Source organism: Rhagoletis zephyria, unplaced genomic scaffold (genome assembly GCF_001687245.7).
Source record: "Rhagoletis zephyria isolate East Lansing unplaced genomic scaffold, Rhagoletis_zephyria_1.1 Rzeph_scaffold_02972, whole genome shotgun sequence".
NCBI lineage: Eukaryota > Metazoa > Arthropoda > Insecta > Diptera > Tephritidae > Rhagoletis > Rhagoletis zephyria.
In genome coordinates, this window is record NW_016160056.1 from 2,745 (window position 1) to 14,167 (window position 11,423).

Consider the following 11,423-nt stretch of genomic DNA (forward strand, 5'->3'; position numbering starts at 1 on the left):
AAGGAAGGAAATGATAGAGTGATTAGCGGCGGGTGGTGGCAAGTAGCGAAAGTTGAGCGACAACATCACACCCCAAGAAAACAGATTTAATTTCACCAATTTATCGTTGAGGCCGCGTGGGTGCACACTCATCACTCATGGCATGGTGCGGTGTGCGATTGTTGGGTGACAGCGGGCGCGCCTTAAACGACGCACCGCTCAGCAGGGCGCTTGAGCGCATCCTTTTTTGTTTGGCAAACATCATGCGGCTATTAGCTCTGCACAAAGCGCTACGCCCATACACATACACACACATGGCCTGAAATATCGCAAAAAGTTAACTGAACAAAGAATTCAACCCCAGACGCGAGAAGGCTCGACTTCTTTTTCAACTTCGATTTCGACAGCAGCTACTTTCGCTTTCTTCGCATTCATTCTGCTGCCACTCTTTACTATTTATGTATGAATGTACATATGTATTTTTGTATTTACGTTGCTTACGATAGTTGTGGTAGCCCACGTTTGTACTTTTATTATTATTTTTATTGTGCGGTGATTTTCTACTTACCGTCGATAGTCAGCCGGTTTGTAAGTTTGCCAGAGAAAAGTTAAATGAGCCGTCGAATTTGCCATCACGAACGAAGCGAAGCGCGTCGACCTGCATCCAATCCTGCGAATTGCTTGCGCTGCGACACTTGGGGTGCATATAAATTCGACATAATTTCCTTGTAATGAATAAATTGATGGATGGATTCTGCACCAGTTTTAGTACGTTTTGAATAGGAATAGCAGTTGGTAGCGTTTAATGCACACACACATATTCCCCTCTTCCCTTCATCACCTTTGGCAAGGTAATAAAATGTGCTACGGTCAGTCCTTTATGCACAGCTCATTCGGTTTCCACTGCCACTATGTAAGGTCGTCTAAGCAAGGAAAATTTGCATTTGCCTCTGTCTAACGATGTTGGTGGTATATGTACATACCTAGTGTGTGCGCGCACACATTTTAATCAAAATTAAATTGAGTCTTCCCGTGGCCCGGTGTCTTCTCGCCTTTTTGATCTCCCTCATTTTGCCCAATGCTACTTTGTTCTGCGGTAAAATAAATTACGATTTGATTTTGATTTTAATTTAGAACCTCTGTGAGCGTCATTTATTATGCTTCGGCAAATGTGGGGTGTACGCTTGAGACGACCTGCTGAATGTGAGGAAACGAGAACATTGGTGCCTGTCAATTTTCATAAATTCTGAATAAGATATTCTGGTAATTAAAATCAATAAGTCTTTTTTAAATTAAAATTATAGTTATTGAAAAAATATATATATAAGTACACACTTCTTCTTCTTCCTTATTGGCGCACTTACCCTTTAGCATTTTGAATTTTGATTAAACTTTCCACTAAGAGAAATAATTTATAAATATAAGCAAACAAAATTGACACTTTATAAATGCCGACTTTGACACTTTTGATGAACAAAAACTTTTTCCCTCGGCCGTGCTCCGTCTTATAGCTATAGAAAAATCGTTTCTATAGAATCCTATAAAAAATGGGTGCATATTCGCAACTTTGGAAAAAAATATTTATATTTTCCCCTTTTCTATGATTTATGTCCATAAATGTTACATATACATACATATGTATGTATGTAAAATTTGAACCCTGCGCCAACTCGTTAAATTTTTTTCAAGAAAACGTATGGGGCTACACCATGTGCATATTAACTAGCCGCGTGGTCGTGGATTCGAGCCCCACTTCCACTAGAATTTTTATTAAATTTTTTTTTTGTTGTCAGTTGGCGTTTTTAGTTATTGAAACATCGGAGTTTTCGTATTTCTACAATTTACTGTTATATGTTAAGTGACAGTAGTTTTAGTCCGAATTCAAAAATTTTCAACACATTGCTTTCTTGCGTCAAAGTTGGTAAGTGTGCCGAGTTTGGTAGAAATTGATAAATCGGTTACCGAGATACACATACGTAGGCGTAAGTGGGCGGTGTCACGCTCATTTCCCAAAAAATTCCCTAAGTATGATTTTCAGCTAAGAGGTCATTGCATATATCGATTTTGATAAATTATCTTAAACAGTTACTAATTTATTGCAGTTTTCGTATTTCAGTAAATTACCGTTATATAGGAAGTGGGCGTGGTTCTTGTGTGATTTCAAAAATTTCCAACGGGTCTCTTAGTGAGCAACTAAGCAATGTTCGCACCGAGTTTGATGGGGATTGGTAAAGGGACTACAGAGATACAACATTTCCTCGTAAGTGGGCCGTGCCACGCCCTTTTCCCAAAAATTTCATAACTGTCTTATTTTATGCCAACTTATAATAAAATAAAGATTCCGAAATAAAATAACTGAAAAGAAAATTTAATTAAATGAAGTGAAATAAAATATATTTATAAAAAAAAAAATTAAGTAAAAATATAAAATTTTAGCAATCGCTGGAACCGAGAATCGAATTTGGGTGCTACTGAATTGTAGTATGCAGCTCTCAACACTCGGCTAACGCGGATGATGTTTGCTTATTTGAGCAATATATGAAACTTATGGACCCGCATGGCGTTAAAACGCAAAAATTGAGTATAACTTTTTAAAAAGGTTGAAACACTATTCAAAACCCCAAAAAATTTTCCATAAGATTCATATAAAGACATTTCTGAGTGAAGGGAGGTCTCACATGGTGTCGGTTTTTCTTTTAAAATGTATAACCACGCTATGTCGCTAAAAAGTTTTAGCTTCGAAAAATAAAACGTTATTGCACATCTATGTACAATCCCAGTTCTTTAATTTGAGTTCTCATTTTGGAAATTCCAAATAACGGTGTATGAGAATCTAAAGACCTTCAAAAAAATGGGTAGCAACCCAATTAAAAGTATTATAAAACTAAAGTTTTCTTTAAACTCTTTCGTTTCACACTAATATTTCGATATTTCATTTAACTTGAGTATAATTAAAAAAAAAAATCGACTTTTTAAATAGGTGGCGACCCTCTTTAAAAGTATTTTCCAACTGAAATCTTTTACGATCTTTTTCGTCTGGCATACATATTTCAATTAACTGATCAAATATATTGAATTTGATTTTTGTAAATACAGTTCAGAAATAAGTTATTTTCAAACTCATTTCGATTGATACCCATATTTTGACAATCCATTTAACTTACTAAATAATTCCAATTCAATTATTTCAACAGGTGGCAACCCTCCTCAGGCACCCTAAAAAATTCTAAACGTTCAAGCTAAATATTTCTAAACACTCGTTTGTTTGATAACCAGACTTTAAAAGTGCATATAATTTGTGTATAATTAAACTAAATTCGACTTTCAGAACAGGCGGAAATACTTCAAAACAATTTTCGAACTAAAATCTTCTTAAATATCTTTCGTATGGCATTGTTATAAATATTTCAAGTAACTGATGAGTGGAATTGGAATTAAATTTTTTAAACACGTGGCCACCTTAGTAAATATAGTTCAGAAATAAAGGGTTTTAAGCCTATTCGATGTTATATTAGATGTATAAAACAACTTCGATAATAACCCTTGGCTTAAGAGACATGTACAGGGTTAGAACTACGGTAAGCCTAAATCGGAGTAAATGAAGTGAAAAAGCGTAGCAGAAAATAAAATTCCGTAGTAGATATTTTTTACTTATATTGGCTCGTCATAAATTGCCTCTTTTAGTTAAAAATAAATAAAATAATGCATAACAATAGCCTTTAATCGCGTCCTGCAACTATACTGTTTAGCATCTATAAAAAAAAAACAGCAACGTAAGAATTTTCCATATTTCTTTACATATAACATTCCCCGCACTTGTTTTTTTTTTGGTGAACGTTAGTTAAATTTTTTTTGAAGATAGGACTCCTGAAGGGGTTCAATGAAATTATTCATCGGATCATTTCAGGGAGTCCTTGAATAAATGAAGCACCAATAAAAATCAAAAACTTAGTAGGCCAATATCTCAAAAAAAAAACAAACATTACGTGATTGAACAAAACTGAGAATGCATTCTATCTACATTTGAATACTATTTCATGGCCTTATAAATCTCTCTTTTTAGAAAATTTCAAAAGTTAAAAACTCGCATACGTACGGTGTAATTGCAAGACAATCACTCTTTGACCTTGACTTTGAACAAGTGTCGTATTTCTTAGCGAAAACTGTGTGGCGCATGAATTTTAAAAGCTACTTGAAAAAACGACCCTGAGAAAATTTTTTGGGTTCAGATTCTGCAATAAGTGATTTTTATTACTTGGGAAAGAAAACCGAAGCATGTAGATCGTTGTTGAAGAGGAGTAGCGTACTAAATTTCTAATTTTCATCAAAAATCGTAGCAGATCTACTACGATCGTAGTGGTGTTCTAACGCTGGACCTGTAGTAAAATTTAATAGCCATCTTTTTCCCGGTAAATTTTAACCCTTCAACTTCTACATAAACGAGTGTTTTTGAGCCAGTTTTGCGAAAATGGTAGTTAATGGGGCCAACGTGCTTCCCCAAAATATCAAGCATCACATTTTACGAGGCGTCAACGAAGACGAAAATTTTCTATGGATTAATGCACTTAGAAAAAGTCAGTTCAAATAGATTTCTCTCAACACATGATTTGGCAACTATAACCAAATCATGTATTGAGGAAAATATATTTAGTTGACGTAATGCGCAAAATATACCACACAAATATTTGTGCAAATACGAATTAGTACAAATAAGATTTTTCCAAATTCTTGTTCGATTCTTATTTGTACTAAATGGTATTTGCACAAATAAATATTTGTGTGGTGTATTTTTCGCATAATTAAACTCTTTTTCATGAAAAATAATGTTATTTTGCCCCAAAAAGACTTCCCTCTATAAAAAATTGTTTTGTTAAGGTGGCACAAAGTCCTACCGTGGTTCGACTACCATGTATGTATGTATAATTACTCACATTGTGTTGACTTTGGTTAAGGTCCGAAAATAACTTTTTCCCTGAGCTAAAGGCGCTGATCATCTTTGTTTTCAAGAAGGCGGCGATTCCACAGCTCCCCAGTCCCGCAAATGAAGTTTCACATTTCCTGTGACTAGCTTTGCCGTTTTTAAAAAGAATTAAACACCAAGTAAAATATCGAATGTTAACCACTTTTTGATGCTAATTTGATTGCACTAATACCTTAAAAATAAGCTTTAAAATGACTGGTTATTTTGTGTTCAAAAAATATAAAGGGAAACCCTGCATTTTACAATACGAAAAGTCGAACCATATTAATCGATGCACTGTTATCGAAAGTTGTAAAAGAATCATGCAAAGAAAACCTTTGTTTTGAACTGTAATTTTTATTTGTCTAACTGAAAATTTTAAGTAACTAAATAAAAAATTTTTAGTTCTGCGATGCAAATGTCAGATCGAATTAAATTACATCAGGGTTGCGAAACTTTAACACTTCTTTGGTACCACTCGCATGAAATTGCGTACTTGGCATAGAAATATATTTCACATTCGCGAATTAAAAAAGCTATAACCAACTTAAGTCATTGTTTTTTATTACTTACAAATTGTATAAATTACAATTGGAATAAAAAAAAAATTAGAACATTGCACCAGTGTTACACCTATAGATACATTGTTTCTCTCTAAAGGGCTGCTTCCAGCTCCCAAGACAAACGAAAATTTATACAAAATGATGCACAAGAAATGGAAAAGAAATTTTCTTCTATAAAAGTTTCTTAAATCAGTTAGCCGCTGTCAAGAAAAAAATGCTCGTATATTTATTTTCTCAAGAAAATTGACAGTGCTTTTCAAGCAACAGAAATAATGAAAAATATTTCTTGTGGTTTTTCTTGAGAGCTGGATTCTAAGCTTAATAGTCAAAGTTCAATAGAAGCATATTATATTTCAGAGAAGATAATTTGCCGCCTCTTCGTCTATGCACTCTGGTCTAATAGTCTGTTTTTCTGGCTAGAACCAGATGCGGCTAAACACGTGGATGATAAAATAACAGCCGCTTTCATATGAGCCGATTATCATATGATTTCCCACATTTTTGTACCAAAAAAAAAAATATTTGAACCCTAGACCACTTTTCTATTTGCGGAAGGAAAAAAATATCCCTTAGTTATAAAACCCGTTTACACAGAGGCAATTTTTGAAAAATGTAGCAAATTAAACAAATTATAATTTAAAACTTAAAAAGTCTGAATTTCTTCATTTGCCTACTGAAAATTTAAAAGGAGCAACCTTTCTTTGCAGCAACAATATTATAAACAGCCTTTTTTCCTTTCTTTATTGAGTTGCGCCCTACGGAAATAGCCGTTTTCTCAGAAATACACACAAAATAGAAACGCAACATATAGCCGCATAGACTCATTCATTACAGCTGCCATGTAAAGGAGCTCAAATTCGGTGTCGAATTTGTGGTGGGAGAGAGACTCCTACGCCGAGTACTGTCGCCCGGTGGACCAGCGTCTAGCCACAATCCGCATCAAAGCGAGATGCTTCAACATCTCGCTCATTTGCGCCCTGACGCACAGTGTGCCCTTTTTCAATTTTAGCGTGCCAAAAGTCGTAACTATTAAATGGATGTACCTATGATATTGATGTTACGTCAATACGGTGTTACGTCAAGAAAAAAGTCGGATAAATCCACACTTTGCGACGACCAGTTGGAGTGCAGCTGCAGAAAACGGGACTTCATACGAAAGCAGCGGCCCCATTTTAAACGAAATTGACAACGATCTTACCGATAAACTCTTTTAATCTTTCATGGTCAATGTCCTCTCCCACCTTTTCTAAAATATATTGCATTACAGCACCATTATTATCATCTTTTTTGCCTTCAAGCCACTCGTCAAAAAGTGCGCTTCGGATGACTGTCATGTTTATTAATGAAAATCAAAAAATTTGTGCAGACTTGTGCAAAAAGTGCTTACGAAATCTAAAAGTAGAAATATTCCTTATTAGTTTGCATATAAACACCAGATTAGATGAAGTTAGATTCGAAAGATCTGCTCCAGTAAAAATCTTAATGTTTTCACAATAACTTACTTTTTGGAATGTTTTTTGTTTAAATATATAGAAAATTATCTATCTTAACTACAGCTTGGAAACTTATTAAAAAAAATTAGAAAATATTGAAACTAAATCACGCATAAACAATTATTTTAAAATAACTTCGCAAAAAAGTACTGCCACTTAAAAATATGCGAAAAACTTCACTCAAAAAAAATTAATATTTTTACGTCACAATGAGCAACGTTTGACACCGACTTTTGTTGTTCTTGGTTTTTCTTATGCATCTATTAGATTGACTTAGTAGCGGAATATTTGTCAGCCAGAATGCCAAAAATCACGGCCATCTGAATTCATTTTATTTTGCACTTTTGGCACGCTAAAATTGAAAAAGGCAACAATGTGCGACGGAAGAGAAGGACGAGGCGTCCAAGGATCTCTTCTATGAGCGCTTGGAGCGTACATATGAGTGCTGTCCCGTCACGATATGAAAATCGTGTTTGGCGACTTTAATGCCACGGTGGGCAAAGAAGGGATCTTTGGAACCATTATCGGAAAATTCAGCCTCCACGACTAAACGTCCGATAACGGACTGAGGCTTATCGACTTCACCGGTGCCCGAAACATGGTAGTATGCAGTACTAGGTTCAACAACAAAAAGATACATCAGGCTATGTGGCTGTCTCCAGCAATTCCTCCAGCTCCGTTACTCCCTTTCATGTGATTTCTTTAATCTGATATTGGAGAAGCTAATAGGAGCTACAGAACTGAATTGCTCAGGAAAAATTGCAATTGCTGGCGTACGCGGATGACATCGACATCGTTGGTAACAAGAAACACGAAGTCTGTTCTGCCTGTTCCAAGTTGGATTGGGAAGTAAAGCAAATGGGTATGGTGGTCAAGGAGAACAAGATGAATACTTCATCGTCAATACGTGTCAGCTCTTTGGCGCGTTGGCACTCGCCAGAATTTCGTACAGAATTTCGTTTACTTGGAAATCAGTATTAGCACCGATAATAATATCAACATCGCATCCAACACAGAATCACTCTTGCCAGCAAGTGCTACTTTGGATTGAGTGGGCATTTCGGGAGTTAAGTCCTCTTTCGACGTACGAAAGCAGCAATATAAGTCACTTGGTATATTTGTATAAGGCCGGCTGTACTGAAGAATTGCTCACTCTGAACGCTGATGGAAGGCACTCAATTAATAGCGAGCCATAACCGTTAATTTTTAGTATTTTAGTTTAGTTTTCCACCAATCGAGAGGGGTTACATCCAGCCACGTTTTTCCTTAAGATAGGCCTTCAATTGATCTTTGACTTCGCAGTTCTTAATGCCCCAGATACCACATCCGATCATTCGCTTTCGTTCGAGGAATATAAAATTCCTTTTAGGTTGCTAATACGACTTTTAGCAGAACTTGTTGAACATTATTGTGCAAGTGCCAATTTATTATTATTATTATTATTATAATTATTATTAAATATTTGGATTCGCAAGGCATTCCCAATATTTGATGCGAATGCGAATGTTTAAAATGATGCTAATTATTCGCATAAGCGAATGCGAATGGAAATGTTCGTAACATCCCTAGTTTGTTCAAACATGTGTACGAAAATCTCTTGCAACTCTGAATTTTTGTTTTCCCGATTTAGTAAAGACAAAAAAGTACAATTTCTCTGGAGTTTTCCCGCAAATATAAAAAGATTTGAAAATATTCAATTTAATTTTTTTTTATTGTTCACTTTCAGATATATTTCTTAAAATTTAGTATTTAATAATTATATTTATTTACTTTTCACGCTTTTAGTGGTTTGTGTTTATCGTTATCTTCTTGTTGTTTTTGTTTTAGTTACACGACTAGACAACGTCTTAAAAACTGTTAGTGGTGTAGTTATGCATTTACTTTATTTAATATTAATTTTTTATTACAATATTTTTTTCAGTTGTTTGTTTGATTGATTATGTTATTACACGATTTACTTAGAACTATTTATTTCAAGTTAAGTTTGAAAAAAATCCTGTTGCGATGGAAAAACGGAGCAAAATATGTTTTGTAGCTGTTTCTGAATTTTACTGTTTTTTACTGAGCAGCAAGTTGTGCATAATTTTGTTGAATTAATTTTGTCTACAATGCGCGTGATACATATACAAGTTTTATTTAGTACCTTATATTTATTTACAGATTTTTTTTTTTGTAAATACATTAAAAAGTAAAAGAAAAGATTGTGAAAACATAACGCAAGAAAGTAGTTGTCTTTTTATAAAAAAAAAAAAAATGTTAAACGAAAACTCAAAATTGTCGTTTTTTACTTAGAATACATATTTAAATATATAAGTTACCGCAATGGCTGAATTTAAAAATAGTTATTGTTCTTTGGGTATTCTTTATTTATAATTTTCACTGATTTTTTTATTTTAAATACAAATATTCATCATTTTAACTACAATTAATTCAATTACTTAAAACTATGCGTCTGAATTTTCTTCAGTTTATCAATATTTTACAATTAACAAATATTTTTTTTTTTTTGATTTTTAGTTTTCATGCACTTAACTACTCGAGCTCCAAATATTCAAATATTGTGGAGACTTCGACTGTTTTTTCCCCTTAAGTATTTAATTTTTAGTTTTTTTGTTTGTTTTGAATTACATTAACTCTACAAAATTAATTCACATTTGCCGTCTTTAGTCAATCACCTCCTCCACTTCTTCGCCACCATCATTGTTGACATTCTGTCCTAGCATAGCGTTTGAGCCACCACCACCACCCCCATTTCCACCATTGCCACCTCTGACACCGTTGCCATCCCCCATATCACTGTGCTGATGTCCCAGCGGCGATTTGTTACTATGGCTACTGTGGTTGCCCACCAAACCACCTACACCCACACTCAGATCACCATTATGGTCCAGCAGCAGGTTGTTGTTATTCAACAAGTTATTGTTGTTATTATTATTGTTGTGTAAATGATGTAAATTGTTGTTAATATTTGGCGAGTGAGATGAAACACCGGCGCCACTACTAGCGGAGAAGTGATGTAAATGATGTTGATGTTGATTAAGCAATGCCCCGAGGGCGTTTTCTCAAACAACATCAGTTACGCCGGTGTACTGACATGCCGACAGACCCGCCGAATTGGAGCGCGACACAGGCGATGGTGCTGAATAGGGACTAGCAAAGCCGGTGGTGTGCTGTTTGGCCTTCAGGCGTAGTGTGGCGATACTCGATGACATGCTTGACGTCATGCACGGTTCGGCGGCGGCGCGGTACATGTACGGATTGGCAGGCGTGGTGTAGGGGCATGGAGCGCCACCGACATTGGTATTGGTTAGCGTGGAACCCATTGTGCCCGGCAGCATGGAATTATTCATGCTGACCGCAACGCTGCTGGCGCCGGTGTTGAAGCAATTCACCGAATTCTGATGATGATTGGTGGTCACCATGGAGCCGAGTGGATTGACCGGCCACGGGAAGGGTTTCGTACCCAACGGCGAGGGTACTTTGGTCCAGTTATTGTAGGGATATGATGAGTAGAGTGAGTCATCAGCAAACGGTTGCATGAATTGTGAGCCAAAGCCTGATTTGAAATCGGCGGCGGCAACAGCCGCATTCATCGCATTGCGCTCGCGCTTACGCCACTTGGCGCGACGGTTCTTGAACCACACCTGGAAAGAGAAAGAAAAATTTGCATTATTATTTAGGAATATGCAAATGGTGTAAGTAAACAAAGGATTTATTGTGAATTCTGCGTAAGTTTTATTCATTTAATTTTCGTAAAAAAATGAATTATTGCCTATTAAGTTTTAGGCAAATTAATTGTTTCAGAAGGTCTGAAACTAACGTATAACATGTATGAACACGTACCAAACCTTCGCAGATCGAAGTCAAAATTATAATAAGAACGCCTAAACTTCGACTTCAACTACATTTTCTTCTACGTCCGGATATTAAAGTTCGGCTGAAGTGTGAATATTTGAAAATCGGCAATGAATGCCTAGCAATGCGTACTACCATACCGTGCGGTCCTAGTTCTATTTTTGTTCCGACCAACATCCCCTTTTCTAATAGCCTCGCGTTAGGCAATGGCAAATCTCCAATTGTACGACTGCTATGAAAAATCTTCTCAGAAAAAACCAGCAGTCATAGGGAACGGCATATTGCTGTTTGTAGCTTAAAAAAGATCAGCCACCGGTTTAGGCTTATACAAAGTAACATTCGTCGACTCAGCTTGAGTCTGCCTGGGTCACTTTGTGAAGCTGTGACGAACATATTGCTCTTCGGAGGTTATCCGTTTCGACTGATGGATGGACGTATATATATATCGCTCTAGCAATTGACCTGCTATTAGTTAGAGCTCGCTGAAAAGCTCTTCTCTTTTACGAACTGAATAAACGAAACCGGCGCGCCGGGGAGTCAAATTTGGTCCCAGGCACTAATGTGGCCTAAAAT

At 35.9% G+C, this 11,423-nt stretch overlaps 1 protein-coding gene across 1 annotated transcript in view; it reads right to left on the minus strand.

Moving 5' to 3' along the window:
• Nucleotides 1-9,387: 9,387 nt before the first annotated feature.
• Ptx1 (pituitary homeobox homolog Ptx1) overlaps nt 9,388-11,423 on the minus strand; it is a gene marked incomplete at its 5' end in the record, with an annotated part of 37,509 nt that continues 35,473 nt past the window's right edge. Inside the window, 1 exon segment of the mRNA XM_017622921.1 lies at nt 9,388-10,639. Coding sequence (XP_017478410.1) covers nt 9,659-10,639 — 981 coding nt within the window.